The 19,583-nt window shown below is 45.9% G+C and overlaps 1 protein-coding gene across 3 annotated transcripts in view; it reads right to left on the minus strand.

Moving 5' to 3' along the window:
- Positions 1-9,766: 9,766 nt before the first annotated feature.
- ZC3HC1 (zinc finger C3HC-type containing 1) overlaps positions 9,767-19,583 on the minus strand; it is a 24,730-nt gene continuing 14,913 nt past the window's right edge. For 2 of the 3 annotated variants that reach the window (XM_002913434.4, XM_034672043.1), the window contains exons 5-10: positions 16,107-16,234; positions 14,731-14,885; positions 13,590-13,833; positions 13,026-13,238; positions 12,387-12,593; positions 9,767-10,213 (exon numbers count right to left, since the gene is read on the minus strand). In XM_002913434.4, coding sequence (XP_002913480.1) covers positions 10,145-10,213; positions 12,387-12,593; positions 13,026-13,238; positions 13,590-13,833; positions 14,731-14,885; positions 16,107-16,234 — 1,016 coding nt within the window. In that variant the 3' untranslated portion in view covers positions 9,767-10,144. Of the gene's footprint in view, positions 10,328-12,386; positions 12,594-13,025; positions 13,239-13,589; positions 13,834-14,730; positions 14,886-16,106; positions 16,235-19,583 lie in introns of all 3 variants that reach the window. The other variant, XM_034672054.1, reaches the window with a different exon arrangement.

Genomic DNA, 19,583 nt, shown 5'->3' on the forward strand with positions numbered 1-19,583 from the left:
AATGCTGAGGCTTTAATGGGGAACAGATTGCACGGCAGGAGCTGCTCCTGCCAAGCCCCCAATTACTTGGGGAGCTGCAGGGAGAGAGGGAGACAGGCAATAGCCGCAGCTGTGGGGAGGCAGGGCCTGAGGCAACCCCACCACTCAGCCCCCCCCACCCCCCGCCAGGAGAAGCTGGCCTCTTGGCCTGTGCTTCGTTTCACGGGGCTCTTTTGCTCTTTTTCTTGGAGGAGAGAGCCACATGCCAAGGCCTCTGGGATTGCTGCCTTCAAACCCTGCTTCCTGTGTCTCTGGTCCCACCCACAGGTGTCCCCCTTTGGCCTTCTCGGGTTCCCTTTACTAGCTGCGCCACAGATGGTCCTTACCTTGGAAATCACCTCAAGGCTGTAAACTTCTTCCTTGGGTCCCAGGGAAGCGGTCCACACCTCTTCTCTGTCCCATCCTTCTTGTTTCCCTTACTCCGTGAGTCCGAGAGGGAGTAGGGGGACTTTCTTATTTTTTGATACTTTTTGAAAAAGTATTTCCTAATTCTAACTTTAAAATGTTTCTGTGAAAGAGAGCACCTATCTTCTTCCTCATTTTACTTTGAAACAAAGCCCAGGTTGAGCCAGTGGGAGTTGAGCCTAGATGGCCGCTGGCCTACAGGGCTGGCCTGGGGAGTGCCCAGGGGGACCCCCTGAGTGGGGCACAGGGAGCCCCTCAGCAGTGAGGCAGCGAGGAAACTGCTGCGCTGTCAGGTCTCCAACTCCTGGTTTCTTCTCTGATCCATGGAGGTGATTTTCCAAAGGCTGTGAGGCCTCCACTCTGGTTCTGCTCGCCCCAGAATGAGCCCTGGGCCGGGCTCCTCACGCAGTCTGGAGCTGTGTCTCCAGAGCCCGATGGCCTCAACTTGTTTTCTGAGGGGAGAACAAGGAGGAGGTGCGGGCACTCACCAGGTTCGGCAGGCTGAAGGTGGTTCCAGACTCCAGGCAGCCTGCTGGTCCAGGTCCAGGCCCAGGTGGCTCTAGGCTACAGGATGGATGACTCAGGTAAGACGTGCTGGACAAACAAGCCAGTATTCTCAACCCGGCAGGGTGATGACAGTAATTAGCTTTCCTGTCGTCATTATACCCCCACCTCCTGAGGGTGGGCTTGCCAGGCCCGGAGCCAGGGCCCTGAGGAGACTGGCAGGAATGTGGTTATCTTGCTCGGTATCTTGTTGCCCAAGATTCTTCTTGATGCTTCCAGAGCTGGGCTTGGAGCCAGCAGCACCTGCATTGTCCGATGATGTCATGGAGGCTGCTGGGCAAAAAGAGCCTCCCCAGAGCAAGAATCATGTGAAGAAATTCTGGGGTGTCTCTTTCTCCCGAGCCCAACACCTGTTCTTTCAGTGCACCCTTCCTTCAGCAGACCCAGAAGACCAGGCAAACCAGAGAAACGGCCAGAAGGGTGACCGGGCTGAAAGCAGTAGGGTAGCTGAGAGGCCAGGTGTGCAGCTAAGGATTATGATAACTGCCTTATTTAAATAATATTTAAAAAATTGTTACTATTTACTGAGCACTTTAGGTATCTACTTTGCTTCTCAAAACATCCCTATGCTAGCCTCGTTTTATAGATGGAGAAACGGGCACGGAGTGGCTGGCTTGGAAGCACACAGCTGGTAACCAATGAAACCAGAATTTGAACCCAGGCCACCTAGCTGAAGCCCATGCTTGTAACTCGCACAGTTCTGCCTCCCTTCTGCTGGCTTTGGGGCTGTACAAGGGGGCTGCACGCAGAACCTTGGTTCTAGGCCTGGCCCACTCACAACACCCACGGTGTGATCTCGGCTGTCACTCTGGCCTTCAGATTCCTCACTGTAGAAGCAGAGGGGTGGAGGGGTGTTGGGCCAAGTTTCTAGTTTCTAGTTCTATGGCTCTAGACCACATGGAAACAGCACTGAGGAAAGGGCCCACGCTCCTCCTCTGGACAGCCCACTGGAAGTGTTTGCTTCTGATCGTCAAGGGCAGCTTCAAGGGCATTGGAGCCCGGCAGTGATAAAGGCGTGGCCTAGTGCCACTGACTGAGGGAGCAAAGCTGCTTCCCCACTCCACACGTCAGTTTCCCCACCGGATTCAGCGGAGACAATGACCTCCTTGTGCTCAGTGTTACAATGAGTCAGGGTTAATTAGTATTAGTCACAGGCTTTGGAATCCTCACAAGAAAAGGGTCATCTGCTGGGTCCGGGCTGCACTGTGGCCGTGATGACACACCACTCTGGCCCGTGCCCTTATGAACATGTCCTTGAAGCTTCATTAGTGGCTCTGTGGGTTGACCCTGAGGTGACCCAGCTCCAAGTGCTGGTGCTGAGACTGGCGAGAGGATGACACCTCAGGAGGGCCGCACGAGTGCTGATGTAGCTGCCAAGGGCTTCTCGCCCCCCGGGTTTCCTCTTGCAGCTGAATTCCCACTCACATCTGCTTCTCATCCCTGCTGCTCTTGCCTCTAATCCTGGACACAGGGTCCTAAACCTACCTTACGTTTTTTCCTTCTCTGGCTCTTCAGTGAGCATCCATTCTTTCCATTTCTCTCTCTCCTACTGGTTGTCGGTTGTTGTGCGCTCTCAGTCCATTTCTTCTCCCGTCTCTGTACAAGCCTACGGGAGGGGCAAGGCAGCTTCAGCCTTTAAGGAACATCAGTTTGGTTAAGAGACAAGACCTGTTGGGGTGCCTGGGTAGCGCAGTCGTTAGGCGTCTGCCTTCGGCTCCGGGCGTGATCCCGGCGTTCCAGGTTCGAGTCCCACATCGGGCTCCTCCGCTGGGAGCTGCTTCTTCCTCTCCCACTCCCCCTGCTTGTTCCCTCTCTCGCTGGCTGTCTATCTCTGTCAAATAAATAAATAAAAAATCTTAAAAAAAAAAAAAAAGAGACAAGACCTGTTGCCGAGTAAGGACGATGGAAGAAGGATGCTGAAAATGAGAATAAGCCACATGAGAAAGGCGAGCTCTAATGTCCGCCACAGCCGATCTGTTAGTGATTAATAGAAAGCGGGGAGGCCGGGTTTGTCCCGACTGGGCAATTCCTGCAAGAACTCAGAAAGCCCGCAAGGAAGTCAGGTGTGGAGCCGGGGGGCCATCTAGTGGCTTTGGAAGGTACTGCGGCACTGCTGCTCAGCACTAAGGCCACACACCTGACCTTGACCCTCAAAGGAGGCTACGGGGACTTCAGCTCTTCCGGCCAAGGCATGGTGGTAAAGGAAGGGAGATTTTCTAGTCACTTAATATCTGAGAAGTCGCCTTCCGCTCGACAGATAATTTCCTTCTATCTACAGAAGAAAGGTTTCACATCTATTTTCTTCCACTATTAGAGAAGGAGTCTTCATGAAAGACCAAGACCGTGGCCCAGCGGGAGGGTCTCAGAACAAAGACATACCCAGACACGTCAAGGTAAGGAAAAGGGATGATGGACGATGCTGCCTAGATGGGAAGGATTAAAAGGACAGAATTCAAGTGGCGATTTCGTTTTGCAGAAGTGGCCATTTCCTTTCTTCTTAATGTGGTAAAAACACATCTACAACATAACCATCTTATCCATTTTTGAGAGTACACTGTACCGTTAACTACATGCATGTTGTTGTGCATAGATCTCTAGAACTTTTCTGTCTTGCACAACTGAAACTCTATACCCACTGAACTCCCCATTTCCCCCTCCTCCCAGCACCTGGTAACCACATTCTACTTTCTGTTTCTATGAGCCTGACTCCTTTCGAGAGAAGCGGAATCGTACAGTTTTTGTCTTTTTGTGACGGGCTTATTTCACTCGACAGAATGCCCTCAAGTTTCATCCATGTTCTAGTGTCTGACAGGATTTCCTTTTTTTTTTTTTTCTTAAATGGCTGAATAGTATTCCACTGTATGCAGGTCCCACATTTTCTTTATTCGTTCATCTGTCCATGGACATTTAGTTTGCTTCCACCTCTTGGCTACCGTGAATAATGCTGCAGTGAACATGGGTGTGTAGCCATTCCTTTTCTAACAGCCACGAAGAGACTCAGCTCAGAAAAGGATGAACTGGATTCCACAGTGGAGTGAAGGTGGATTGAAGGTGAATGGAAGGAGGGGAGGGAAGGAGGGCAGAGTGCTCTCTAGATCCCTTCCCGTAAGATTTAGAATGGGTAACCTTCCTGTCCAGTCTATAAACTATGAAGAAGGATATGCGAGATGAGCTAGTAAGCTACAAAGATTGTTTTTTTGTGTATTTGTTTGCATATCAAATATGTACCAGAACTAGGTAATAACTTACTTGGCAACTTTCAAGATAAAGCTTTATTATTATTCCATCTGAACACGGTTATTTATTATTCCTTCCATTGTTCTTACCTACTTGATATCAAAGGCATACAAAACAGGAGAAATAATAAAGTATGAAAACTTAGATACCTGGAGGGGGGAGTGGAAAGAACACAAAGTTACCAGAAATCTTTGCTAGGCCACTGACAACTGGTTATAGAATTATAAAGATGAGGGGCACCTGGGTGGCGCAGCGGTTAAGCGTCTGCCTTCGGCTGAGGGTGTGATCCCGGCGTTATGGGATCGAGCCCCACATCAGGCTCCTCCGTTGTGAGCCTGCTTCTTCCTCTCCCACTCCCCCTGCTTGTGTTCCCTCTCTCTTGCTGGCTGTCTCTATCTCTGTCGAATAAATAAATAAAATCTTAAAAAAAAAAGAATTATAAAGATGAAGGAGACCATTTTTTTCATTCGTTGCACAAGCAGTAGTGTGACGATTAAAAAAAAACCCCGAAGGACATCATGTGTGCCATTTGAATACGTGAACTTTCCATTCTCTCAAGGTCTCTTCCTGTCACGGCTATCTAAACCACAGCAGAGAGAGGTACATGGCCTGGTACCGTTCCCCACGTATGTCACGAACGACTTTCCACACTGCAACAGGGTTATTACAGCGATCGTTTTAATAGTTTGAATCACACTCCACTGCTCTGGATTCTGTGGAGCTGATCACTCTTCAACAGTTAGACGTTTAGGTCACATTCAGCTGCTTCTTGGAGGTAACCACGTTGTGAACGTCTTCCTGGAGAGCACTTTTCCTCTTTTGAACTATATCCTTGGTTAGGAGGCAGATAGAGTGTTAGGACAGCAATGAACTTAGGCTTTAATTTCCTCGTTTCTAACACGGAGATAGTAATTGAATCTCCCTCACTTGCTACGAGGCTTGAGGTTAAAATCTGTAGTGTTTAGGATAGTACGTGCCCATAGGGCTTACTTGGAACGAGAGCAATTTGTAGCAGTAGTAAATTCAATTTTCAGGGCTTCTGTGCAAGACTGTTCCCGTCCCCTGGTGCAGGTCGCACTAACAGGCAGGCTCCAGCTGCAGGCTTTTCTTCACTGTCACCTCAAAATGGCTCGAAACCCACCCTGCCACGGAGTCACCCGCATGTGCGTTTCCTTCTTCTACTTTGATTCTAGGCTGGACAAGACTCGCCAGGAAATGGACGTGGAAGCTAAAAATGATTTACTTGTCTCTGGGGACCTTGGTTTCCTCACGAGGACTGTGAGGGTCCTGGAGGTGGACCTGGAATTCCTTCCTGGTCAGACGTTTTATGTTCCTCCTTGCATTCTCTTGAGGGCTGTTTCTGACCTACTGTGGGAAACAGCCCACTTTGTTCCATATCTACCGACAGTGACAGGCAGCTGACAGAAGTGAGGACAGAAAGCTGAAATGTATTCTTCAAATGGCCGGAATTGTTGGATAATCTGAATAAACCACCAAGTCTCCGTGGCCTCCCCCGCCCCCGAGACCTTCACACAGACTTGGTTCCCCCTTCCCCTCTCTTCCTAGTTGGCTTCTGCCACACGACAGTCCCCTGGCACAGAGCGGCACTGTAGAAAGAAAAACAGTCACCACCAGCAACACTTTGGCCAAGAAGCAAAGACGGAAAAGAGAGCATGGGACAAAGATGGAATGAGTGGTCTGTAATTAAAGCTGCAGGACTCACTTTGGAGGGCATGGGTCAGCTGACCCAGATAACAGCTACATTAAAGCCAAAGAAAACCCAGAGTAGGACTAAAACTATAAATAGCAAGGAAAACTGAGGAGGAAGTGTTTGTTCTTTTGCTGTTGGTCAAGCTGTACATGCAGCTGTTTTTGTTGCTAAGACAGAACAGGGTGGAAGGGATTTAAAAGCTGGCTCTGAGGCAGCCACAACTGGTCTGAGGGTTTGAGTAAAAGAGGAAAGCCCCCAAAGAGCATGTTGCACCTGCTGAGTCTGTTAAAGCTGGCTACAGTTTAAAAAGAGCCAGGTGAAGGACTCACTTCTGGATACCGGGATCCCACGAGCAGTTGCAAGACAGTCCTTTCAGCTGTGAGACGCGGATCTCAGCTTTGTGCCCGGAAAAGGAAGATCACAGAATCACAGATATTCCCAGCTGTATCATAATGGAAAAATCAGAAGGCTGGGAAGCAGGGGTCTGCAGCTCTGCCGCATTCTAGCTGTATGACGGCACTTGTTTTTAGAGGCCTTTGAACTTCAGTCTTTCCCTCTGTAAAAACAAAATCTCCTTGGATGGGAAGCGCAACCTTTGCTAAAACCATACGTAGGATCCTAGAGAACTTAGCGGAGAACGACAGTAAAAGGAGAGTCTGAAGGCAGGGAGGACTGGCCAGACTCGGGAGTCTCCAGGATACTGCCGCTCACCCTGATGCTGGGACCAAGACTGCAAAAGAAGGTTCTCACCTGCAAAGTGGACAGGAAGGCGCTGGAAGTTTTATTTCCAGCAGATGATTAACACAGAGATTACACAGCATCCTCGTCAGTGACCTACTGGGGCTCATGAGAACAGGAAAATTCCTTACCATGATGATTTGTAGTGCCAACTCTGAGGACGGTAAAGTAGCAAAAAATGAAATTTTAGGCAATTATCTTCTTTCGAAGGATCTGCCAAAAGAAAAACTGTATTTTCAAATAAAGAATCAAATCAGGAAAAGTGGGTTCCTAGAAAGGCCACAGCAAAAACTTTGACGGGAACAACTCACAGGAAGAATGAGTAGCCGGGGGTTGAAGTGATGCCCTAGCATGTGGACGAGAACAGCAGCTTTGGGAAGTTCATGAGCTCAGTTCCATCTGTATCAGTCAGGGTTCTCCAGGGAAATAGAACCGGTGTGATATGTATAGATACAAACAAATAGATTTTCTGTGGGAATTGGCCCACACAATGATAGAGGCCGAGGAGCCCCATAACCTGTCTCCTGCAAGCTGGAGGCCAAGGAAAGCCGATGGTGCTGTTCCGATCCAAGCCTGAAGGCCTGAGAACCAGGAGCTCCGAGGTCCAAGAACAGGAGACAGGTGTCACAGCTCAAGCAAAGAACACACTCACCCTTCCCGTCTTGTTCTATTCAGGCCCTCAAGGGATTGGATGATCCCCGCTCGCTTTGGTGAGGGTGATCTCCTTTACTTCTTCACCGATTCGCAAGCTCATGTCTTCCTGAAACACCCTCACGGATATGTCCAGAAATCAGATTTTACCAGCTATCTGGGCGTCCCTCAGCCCAGTGAAGCCGACACATAAAACAGCATCACCCCACCTGAGAACACCCGCTACGGTCTGAAAGTATACTCAGTCCGGCCTAGTGGTGTATTCACCAGAAATTCGGACAGGCGGCCCCGAGCCTCGGGCACGTGGTCACACAGGCTGATGGTAAGGTGGGTGGCTTGACTTCTGTGTGAGCATTTGAAACAAACACCCTCGACCTCAACGCACTGGATCCTCCTCTCCTGACCCCTAGAACTTCATTCGTAGACAGATACTGAACTCAAAATGTTAAAAAAATACCACCATTGTGTTCCCTCCCCACCTGGGTTCTCGACCTAGAACGGCTGCCACAGACCTCGAGGTTGCCCTTGATTCCTCCCTCTTCCTCATGCCCAGACTGTTCATGTTGAAGTTGTCACTGACATTTCTGTCAAGTCATCCATTGTCCCTGCCATTACATCTCCCTTAGAGCCTTCCTGTCTCCCCTCATGCGCTATCCACCACGCCACGATCATCTTCCTGAGTGCCCATGTCATTTCCCTGCTCAAAAACTCCTCCAGTTTTTTTCCCAAAGAATCAAGACCACACTCCTCAGCAGAATACACGAGACTCCAATCTGGCCTGACTTCTGTCCTCTTACCCTCCCCCTTCTACTCCTCAGTGCACGGGCCTAACCACAGAACACCTGCTCTTTCAGGGCTTGCTCACTGCTTCCCACGTGGAAGAGACTTTCTTGAATTACACCAAGTCTGTCGCAATCTGCTTCCATCTATGCTTTACACACACACACAAAACAAGCTCGTGGAGCTTTGCCTATTTTAAAGAAATGTAAACACTTTCCTTGGAGGGAGGTATAGATTAAACACTGCAGTGGACTTGAAAAAATTTACCCACATTATTATAACCTGGAATTAGGGGTGTAGTCCTTTTGAATACGTTGTGTTAATGATTCTACGCCACTCCTAAAGCGGTGACCTAGAGGACAGACTCCAAACTCACTTCGTCACCAGTGCGCAAAAGGCTTCCACCCTGAAGTCTCATTTCTGTGAATGTCAGAGAGCTGCCCACCAGTCAACCTCTAAGGGGTCCACGGAGACTGACAACGAACACTCAGGCCAAAGGCAAAAGAGCACCTCCACAAAAATAACTTGGAAACAGCTCTACTGGCCTCCTCCGCGGACAGAGGGTTGATTTAGGAGCGATACCGACACGATTTACCCTTTAAAAATGAGGACTGAAAAATGACAAATTTAAAAATCCGACATGCGTGAAGAAAAGGGACTGTCCCTCAGACTAAAGGGATTTAGGCAACCCATGATCTTGAATTGGAGCTGGTTTGGACAAACCAAATGTGAAGAACATCTTGGAATACTTAGGGATTTTGCATATGGACCGGGTACTAGATGATATTAAGGGATCATTCATTTTTGTTGGGTGAAGAATACAGAAAAAATTTATTTTGTTAAGAGATGGAAACTGAAGTTTGGCATGGGTAGAATATTATGATGTCTATTATTTTCTTTAAAATATTTCAGTATAAAAGAAGTGAACCAGAAATCCAACCAAACACGGTTACTAAAAGAAAGTACGACATTTCAGACAACAAATTACTTTCTAGTCTTCTGGCCCCGTTATCACGGGGCAGCCTTATTCAGATGGGGCAGGTCAGGGCCCATCTTCTCCACCACAGACACTGATGCTCCCCACCAGCAGTGAAGGAGCCTTAGGGAGCCCCACTCAGGGGAGCTGTGTGCTGAAGGCACACGGAGAGGGGGTCTCTCCTCAAGGACCTTCCTCCCTTATTATAGCCTCTCATTCTGTTTTTGCCTAAGTGAAGAGAACATTATCAGCCTGTCATTCACTATAACACATTGGGAGATCTCCTGGTGACATAATGAATACCTTCTGGTTCACAAATACCTCTTTGGGGGGGGCGCCTGGGTGGCTCAGTTAAGTGTTCGACTCTTGATTTCGGCTCAGGTCATGATCTCAGGGTCGTGAGATCGAGCCCTGCATAGGGCTCCATGCTCAGCACTCAGCGTGTTGTCTGCTTGAGATTCTCTGTCTCCCCTTCCCCTCCCCCACCTCCAAAAAAAGAAAAAAAAGAAATACCTCTTTGACTAGAATCACAAGTAAATTACTAAATTTCAGGCTTTGCAGCCAATCTGCAAACTAATATTTAGATTTTGTTTAGTGCTCCACTGAAGTTTTCTCAGTGTCTGCCTTGTTTGTATCAGCCCAGGAGGCAAGAAGGAATGCAGTTCTCCAGCAGTAAGAATCTTAACAAATATTTTATTAATACATACTGTCATATTCCCGGGATGGAGTCCTCAAAACACTGCCCCGTACTGAAAGAGAGTAAAAGTGCTCAAGTCCTTGGTCTTCCGTCTGGTTGAGTAACCCCAGACTCCTTTAACAGGCGCAGGCTTGCTGCACGTCACCTGCCCACACCCCCCGACGGAGACAGGCTTCCCCTCGGTCAGACGCAGACAGTGACACTCATTGCCTTTTGCAAGGACAGGGGCTCCTTATGATTAAACCAGAACGGAGAAAAACTTAGCATCGGCTGACCAAAAAGGAATTCGGACTTTATTTCTCCAAGTCACTCATTCCGCTTCTCTCCAGGAAGGGCCAGAGTATCTTCAGGATGAGCATAAAGATTCCCACTGCCGGAATATCCGGAATACCTTCCTGGATTTCTCGGACAGACTCTACAGGCAGAAAAGCTCATCATTAGAGATTAAATTCTTTTATAGAGACGAAGGATGGGGGTAACAGCTTTAAGGCTTGGTCTGTAAATTTCTTCCACAGTGATCTAGATAGGTCTAGGATTGAGAAAAACAAGTTAATTTTATATTACTTTATACTGTATACAAAATATACACCTAAAACCAGACTAAAAATCAAGACGCCTGCATTCTGCAGTTAGACTACTGCTAACACACGGAGCCTGTCAAACACGGTTCGTGTCCTCCCTCCAGGTACCTGCATCTGTCCTGATCTTTGTGTGTGAGGCGGACACTTGTGACCCACCATTAGTGCGCCACACGTGTTGCACTGGCTTCCATCTGTCATGCTGAATTGGTCCTAGTGCATTATTTCTTGTGAACAAGGATTCGCATTCATATGATGCCTCACTGGGGTTAACAGTGTAATCCAAGACCGAGGGGTAAAACAAAGTTAAATGACTCTTTCAAGTTTAAACTATGACCCTGGCCTTCTCAGCTTCATTTATAGCCAGCAGAGCTAATAATAGGAAGACTCTCACTGCCACCTGATCATACCTATGAAATGATCTGAGATTCTGAGAAATGGTGTTACAGGGAGACAAAGCAATTCACTAAAAGATAAAAGTTCTCAGAGAATCAGAGCACTTGGCTCTCTCTGCCTGTGAGTCACAGTGAAGAGCACAGAGTCTCAGTGAGAATATAAATAATCATGCAGCAAGATCATCCAGAAAATTACCCCCAGTTTCAGACATCAGAAGACGTTTTCACTGTCTTCTTATCTTCTTTGTGGATGAGTGTTTCAATAAAATAAAAGTCAGGGCGCGCGGGTGGGGAGAATCTGAGCTCTTACTAATGATGGAGGGGAATTTAGTGAACAGAGTGACAAAGTTAAAAGAAACTTTGGTTGAATAAACAACATAAACTTTTTTCTAACATCAAGATCCTTTACCCAGCCTCATTAAGCTCTGAACTTCCCAGTCATAGCAGCTGTGGGAAGGTTAAAGACGAACCACCAACAAGGATCTCCAAAGTCCTGGAACCCAGGGCCAATTATGAGGCCAACTTCTCCCACTATAAGAACAAAACAAAACAGAACAAAAAACCACCAAAACAAAAACCCCCACAAAAACCCTGTGGGATTTCTTCTTGGCAAGACAGTGACAGAGGGCAGTCAATAAGACTCTATTTCGGGAAGATCTGGGCAGAGAATATATGAGCAGACATTTGTCCTCAGATAGCTTTACATATTTTCAAAAGTTTTTAAATGAGGAAAATGAGGGGTTTTTTTTTTTTTTTCCTGTGGAAAAACTTGGAAAGCCTTCATTCGCGTTGTTTACCAAGGGTATAAATGTACATTCGTGGGCTTTTAGCGATGCTACGGTTCTCTCCAGCAGAATCCCACAAACCTGAGAGTGTTTCTTGTAAACATCTACTGGCAAGTATTATTTTACTTTGTCCTTGGAGGGCATGGAGGTCAGAAATTATTCTATTCATACCACACTATAAGGCAAATTTGGGGAGGAGCCAGCAAAGGAGAGAGAACTGTTTTCCATGATTCCTTAATGCCCACCCTGCTATCACTTCCATCCTTTACTCGGAGTAAACACTTGTTTTTTCAGCTGTCACGGTGGATTTGTGTCTACCCACATTTTGCCAGCAGCAGCGATCATGACCGCAGCAGCTAGCCGAGGCTTGGGGCACAAGCCTGGGGCTGTGGAACAGAGCAAAGAAACGTGCCCACTGTGCGGAATGAAACCGTAATCTGGGGTTCAGAGTACAAGGAGCCAGACAGCTAAGTTAACTGGCCAGGCTCCAAAGGCAAGTGACAGCCACAGACAGAAAAAGCAGCTGTTCGGCAACATGAGGCCAGAGCAGCTGCCTCCCCATCTATTTCTGTTTCGGTCCTCCTTCTCTACTTTGAGTCATTTTAGTTGAGAAGACAAAGCATTTACCAGAATTTGAGGGAATGCCAAATGCTAATCAACTGCAGGAAGATTGAGTCAGTTCCATGCCGATTCTCCAGGACGAAACCTGACTCGTCTAACTTGACTTCTGAATGCTGAGGGCAGGCAGGGTGCTAATTATAGGACCGGCCTCTGTTCCTCATCCCACAAACAGCAAGCGGCGCACACGCGCAGGCAGCGGCTTAGCTCACCGTGGAGTCTGTTTCGGCCGGCTGGCTGGACTGCTTGTGGGCCAAGAGGATGTTCAGCACAGCCTTCCAGCCTGGCTCTGCGGGGGTACTGGCGTCTACCTCCGTTCCACCATGCTCCCTGGTCTCCTTGCCAAGTGCGACATTTACCCAAGGGCACCAGTCTCTGTGCTGAGAGGCGGGGTCAAAGAAACTTCGGGAAGACATGTCCTGAGAGGGGGAAGAGAAACAGTGCTGACGAAGGGCGGATGCCACGTCACCTCAGGGAGGCACCGCCAGGAGTTGTCCAGTCTAGAATCTCACAAGTGCCCACATTTCCAGTTTGACGTTCTCCTTTTAACACTGCCTACATCATGCCCAATATCTATAAATACTTTCATTCCCTCTGTGTTAAACCGACAGTCCCTGATCAGGTCTGTCTCCCTGATCTCACTGCCATCCCCATGGGCCTGAAATACTTACCACCTCCCCAGAATCCATTCCAAAGATAGGGCACCCAACTGTCCCATCTTGAAACCTATTCCCGTTACCTACTAAGAGTCACAGGACCTGGGAAGGGCTCATGCCTGCTTCCCTGTGCTACACAGTGAGGGCCTGGCGTGCCGCCTGTGCTCAGGGACTTCTACACACAGGTGGACTCACCGAGCTGCTGGAAGAGCAGAGGCGAGCTCGTTTGGCTCTCCGGAGAGGGCTAGACGGCACCTCCAGGCCAGTGCTGTCTCCTGTTCCCATACTGCGGGTGACGGGGCGGGTTCTGGTGGTGGGGCTAGCAGCCTCTGGCTCAGGACGGTCAACAGGACTGGAAGAGTCCCAGCTCCGAGTTCGGGAGACAATGGGACCTGGGCTCCTCTCAGCCTGAAGGAAAGAAGTAACAGAAGTACACCAATGACACGAAGGACAATGGTAGGAAGAAATATTTCTAGAAGCAGGTTAAAGCTGATGCTTTGCAGTTTTAAACTCTAAAGAATTTACTTTCTGAACTGTCAACATAACTAAACTCTTCAAAAAAAATAAAAGACTTTCATACAACATCACAAATTTAGCTTCTGCGTTGCAACTGGCAAATAAAAACATGTGGTACTCTGATCAACGTGGTCAGAAGGGAAGCTTACCCGCCTACGGTAATCTCCAACTTTTCCACCACAACACTTCTGGCAAGACTGCTGCTTTTAAAAAGGCCACCCCAAGCAAGCCTTAAGTTCATACCTGCTCTGAGCCAGGGGAACACGTGGCATCCTGGCTGCGAGTCATCATCCTCCGAGGAGACTCAGGCACAAGAGGGAAGCGCTCTGACTTCCCCTCAGGGCCTGCGACGGGGGAGCTGGTCAGGCCAAAGGACGCATCCAGGTCGCTCATGGATGACTCAATCTGCTGGAAGCTCCAGAGCCCCACCTTCCTCATACACTGCGAACAGGTTATCAGGGAGAGCTGCATGGGTTCCAAGGAAGAACTAGGCAGGAACAGAAAAGAGAGTTTTCTCAAAGGGCAACATTTCCAAGGGCTTAAGTGTAGTCATTCGTGAGAACGCTTTATCTCATCAAACAAATCTCTGGAACAGTCCAGTGGACTGGGAATCATGTCATCTCAGGCCCCCAACTCCATCGTCACTCACAAAGTTCCTATAGAAAGATCTAAGGATCTTGGTGTAACCTCTAAGGCAAGACTATCTTAAAGGTTATGTTTTATAAATTTCTCCTATTCCTTTTCAGACCTTTTCCTTTTAAATGAAAAATATTTCTTAATCTATCAAAGAAAGTGTATTTAAAGTAAATCTAGATTGGTTCTAACAGTTTTCTTTCTTTCTTTTTTTTTAAGATTTTATTTTTAAGTAATCTCTACATCCAACAGGGGCTTGAATTCACAACCCTGAGATCAGAGTCAGTGCTCCACTGACTGAGCCAGCCGGGTGCCCCCGTTCCAACAGTTTTCTATCTCAGAGGGAGTCTATGCCAAACTGAGCAGCTAGAATGGAAACACCAACATGGGGGCCTGAGGACTCCAGCTGGCATTTCCTTTGGTAGTTTTTATGAATTCAACGGATTTTTCTTCTTTCTATAAATAGAAAGGAGCTTCACTGTTTCCAGAAGCACAGATTCTCAGCTGGGAAGTGATAGTAAAAAAAAAACCCCAAAAAACAAGAAACAACAAAGTTCAGGTGTGCCCAAGAATTCCTGAGTTCAAATTCTGGTTCTGTTAGTGATTCTTATGGTCCCCTTGCCACTCCCTCAGGTTTTGTCTGTTTTTCTGACAGGAAACACCACGGGGTCTCCAGTACTATTAGTGAGTGATGTATACCAGTGTATGATGTTGTCAGAGTTCACATCCCCCTAAAAATTCACTGACTCACCTACACGCCCAACCACACAGAGAGAGAACACAGGCAGTGACGTGGACTTGGATGTCTGAGCCTAATTTGCTTGCAGTTTTTCTCTCATCAGTTCGGTGATCAAGTTCATCTTCAAGCAGGTGCAGGAGAAGACTGACCTTGTCTTCTGTCAAACACTACAAAGGAACCAAGGTAACAAACTGAAATTTCCAATCACAAAAATCACATATGAGGACGCATTTAGAGGGTTCAAGGCAAAAATTATGAAATAAATCTCAAACATGAAGACAATTCTCTTCATTATGGAAGGCTCACTTACAGCAAAGGGCTAAGGTTTTAGACAGAAGCTTCCTGAATTGCCCTGCATCTGCTGATTGAGAAAGGTAGCAGTTTTCCTAGAACTACCAAATCTTTTCTTAGTTCTAATTTGTTTTCAATTTACCAATTGCAGATTTTCTCTGAAACCTGTAAACTTCAAAACCCAAATAATGAAAACAGATTACTATTCATCTTAACATGACACTGACTTTACTTCTTGACAGAACAAGAGAGCTTGCCAAGGTCTTCATTTTTGTTCTAAGAATAATAAAGAACTGACAAGATGAACAAAAAAGCTGTCTTGGCTAGGGACAAGGGACATTTAAAATAGGCAGAGAGTTGGGGTGCCTGGATGGCTTAGTTGGTTGAGTGTCCGACTCTTGGTTTTGGCTTGGGGTGTGATCTCAGGGTCTCGAGGTCGAGCTTGGTGTTGAACTCTGTGCTCAGCACAGAGTCTGCCTGGGACTCTCTCTCCTTCTTCCTCTGCCCCTCCCCACATGCTCTTTCTCTAAAATAAATAAATAAATCTTAAATAAGTAAATAAAAAATAATATAGGCACAGAAATTAAACTTTGGTTAAAATTCAATCAGCCTCTCAACTTGAAGAAGCAAAATAATAGCTTCTATTTCCTATCATAAAGCTTGTCTTTGGCGTGTCTACAGGGTGATGAAATGGGACACGAGATACTCAGTTTCGAAGTAGAGACGGGTCAGAGCATTTCTAATTTCCGCTCACAGGGGAGAAGGGAGTTTCTAACTTCTATAGTATTTTCTTTGGGAAATGATATGTGATAAACCATATGAAGTCACATTCCAGGATCTTCTGTTAAATAGTTTAAGTAAAAAATCAAGATAAAACTGAATGTACGCCATTTAAAGAATCCTATCTAGACGTTTCAGTGAAATCCATTTACTTAAACTCCAAGTTGCCCTTCTGGTGGAGACTGGAAAAGGTCAGCTGAGGGACAAACAACGAGTTCTCTTCACAGCAATCTGAATCCTCTGTCACATAAAGAAATGCTTCACGTACAAATGGTAGTGAACTGAAGGCCACTGTAGGCTAGCCAAGAAAAACTCACCATAGTTTTCAAGTCCTCTGGCCTCAGGGAAGGAAGCTGGAGGTCCAAGTGACAAAGGCTTTGAAAACGATCTATGAACTCACTGAGAAGGACGGCAGGTTCATCCAATGGCAACATCCCAAACCGATCTGCAGACAAAGTACACTGGAAGGTCATTTGGTGCAAATTGTAAAAAAATAAAAGATGTGTATAAAACAAGAAGGCATAGGTACTGATAAAATTGATAAAATACCTGAAGGTATTAAGAATTACTGACTTTTTTTGATGGGGCTGTGATGATATTTTTGTGAGAATATTCAAAAAAGAAGATTCTCGAAAAGGGTTCCTCAGAAGCAGTCAGTCTAAGCTGAATTTGAAGACCAACAACAGTGTGTAAAAGCAAAGGCCCAAAGGAATGGCACAGGTGGGGAATTCTAAATAGTTTCACAGGACTGGAACACAGGGTGCCTATGGGGAAAGGAGTAGGAGATGAGGTTAAAGTGTAGAGAGTAGGGGCGCCTGGGTGGCTTAGTTGTTAAGCGTCTGCCTTCGGCTCAGGGTCTGATCCCAGGGTCCTGGGATCGAGCCCCACATCAGGCTCTGCTGGGAGCCTGATTCTTCCTCTCCCACTCCCCCTGCTTGTGTTCCCTCTCTTGTTGGCTGTCTGTCTCTCTCTGTCAAATAAATAAATAAAAAATCTTAAAAAAAAAAAGTGTAGAGAGTAACTAGACCAAGACTTTACTAACGTGTATGATGAGAAATTACTAAAGGATTTTTTTTTTAATTTCACGTAATTTTTTTTGTTAAGATTTTATTTATTTGTCAGAGAGACAGAAAGGGAGGGAGAGCACAAGCAGGGGGAGCGGCAGGCAGAGGGAGAAGCAGGCTTCCCACCGAGCAAGGAGCCCGATGTGGGACTTGATCCCAGGACGCTGGAATCATGACCACTGAAAGAGTGATATTATAGATAATATGCATTAATTTAGAGTAGAGTTTGTAAGGGGTCAGTTGGGATGCAAAAAAATAAGCTTAGCAGACATTAAAGTGATTTAAGGTAATAATCCCTGTGAGATACCAGTGGCCGAAGGATGGAGAGAAGGAACATCAAGGTCATAAAACTCTTAATGACCGGGGGGTAGGGGTGGGGTGGAGTAACTGGGTGATGGGCATTAAGGGGGGCATATGATGTCATGAGCACTGGGTGTTATATGCAACCAACGAATCACTGAACTCTACATCTGAAACTAATAATACACTATATGTTAATTAATTGCATTTAAATTTTTAAAAAAGTACCCAGTACGATAGATATTATTATTATATAAATTCTACAAATGAAGAATCTGAGGAATATAAAAGTAATATACCCAGGTTTCATGATCAGTGGATGACAAAAAGCTCCTGCTTTCACAGAGCTTCTGTTACAGCACTTGCCAGTTCCCCGTACTCCTCAACAGTACTAGGGAATTCCTAGTTTCTTATGGCTCCTTTACTTTTGTTTTGTTACCCTTTGTTTTGTTCTTACTCTTTTGTTACTAGATATCCCATGTAAGTAGATTTTCCTTTCCCAATAACATTTAAGCTCCTAAGACAGGGATCAAGCTGTCTGGCCCTTTATGTCCAGCAAAAACCTAACATCGACTTTCAGGCAATAGTTTTAAAACTACAGCTATGACCCCTACTTAGGTTCTGAAATCAGTTTATCACTTACCTAATTGACGACCCAGTTATTTTAATGAAATAGAATGCAATAATATCAAACCGTGGCACATCCACACAATGTAATATTATCCAGCAATGTAGAAAATAAACTCTAGAAGACAGTGAGGAACCTTAAAGGTATAATGCTATGTGAGAGAAGCCAGTCTGAAAAGCTGCATGCTGTGGAATTCCAACTCTGGGACATTCTGGAAACAGTAAAATGATCAGTGGTTGCCAGGGACTCAGGGGGAGTGAAGGAGTGAGTGACGAACAGGGAGAGCACAGGGGATTTTCAGGGCAGTGAGGCGCTTCTATATGATAACGTCCTAGTGGATACGGGTAATTACATATTTGTCAAAATCCACAGAATGTACAACGCAGAGTGAACCCTAATGTATACTATGGATTAAAGTTAATAAAGATATTTGTTCATTAATTAAAAAAAAGTTGAAATTTGCTAAAAAAAACCTCTTGATGATCAATGAAACCTCATACTGTAAGAAAAACGGGGCACAGTAATACACAGTATTAAATTGGGAAAATGAATATAAACTCATGATGTTAAATAGAAATCTAGCAGTGACAGTTTCATGAGCACACAAGTATGTCAGAACTTATCAAACTGTACATCTCAGTATGTGTGGCTTATGTCAATTTATCCCTCAATCATAAGGATGCTTAAAAAAAAAAAAAGAAAGAAAAAAAAGAAAAAAATCTCTTTNAAGAAAGAAAAAAAAGAAAAAAAATCTCTTTCCTAGTTTTGTTATTAAGAGGTAAAAAAGCAGGGGCGCCTGGGTGGCACAGCGGTTAAGCGTCTGCCTTCGGCTCAGGGCGTGATTCCGGCGTTATGGGATCGAGCCCCACATCAGGCTCTTCCGCTATGAGCCTGCTTCTTCCTCTCCCACTCCCCCTACTTGTGTTCCCTCTCTCGCTGGCTGTCTCTANGAAAGAAAAAAAAGAAAAAAATCTCTTTCCTAGTTTTGTTATTAAGAGGTAAAAAAGCAGTAAAAATAGCACTTTTGTTCACCATTTATTGTATCATTAGCAACCAAATTTTGGTTATGTTATTAAATATTCTCAAACTATTAAAAGTTGTTACAAGTAACCAAGTATGTCAAGACACATGCCATCAACTTAAAAAGATGTCTTATTTTACTAGGAAAGTCCAATTATAAAAAACTAAAATCAACTAAAAAGGTATGGATTTTAAAAAAATCAAGTGAAGGGGCACCAGGCTGGCTTAGTGGGTTGAATGTCCAACTCTTGGTTTCAGCTCAGGTCATGATCTCAGGGTCATGAGATCAAGCCCCACATTGGGCTCAGCGCTCAGCGGGGAGTCTGCTTGGGATTCTTTCCCCTTTCTCCCTCCCCCTCTTATCCTCCCCTTGCTCTCTGTCCTCCTCTCTCTCTAAAAATAAATAAAATCTTGGGGCGCCTGGGTGGCTCAGTCGTTAAGCGTCTGCCTTGGGCTCAGGTCATGATCCCAGGGTCCTGGGATCGAGCCCCACCTTGGGCTCCCTGCTCATCGGGAAGCCTGCTTCTCCCTCTCCCACTCCCTCTGCTTGTGTTCCCTCTCTCGCTGCCTCTCTGTCAAATAAATAAATAAAATCTTTAAAAATAAATAAATAATAAAATCTTTTAAAAAATAAATAAGAATTTAAAAAAATCAAGTGAGATTTAACAATAAAAAGGAAACTTTTTTTTTTTTTAAGATTTTATTTATTTATTTGACAGAGAGAGACACAGCGAGAGAGCAAACACAAGCAGGGGGAGTGGGAGAGGGAGAAGCAGGCTTCC

The sequence above is a fragment of the Ailuropoda melanoleuca genome, chromosome 1 (assembly GCF_002007445.2).
Source record: "Ailuropoda melanoleuca isolate Jingjing chromosome 1, ASM200744v2, whole genome shotgun sequence".
Classification (NCBI taxonomy): Eukaryota; Metazoa; Chordata; class Mammalia; order Carnivora; family Ursidae; genus Ailuropoda; species Ailuropoda melanoleuca.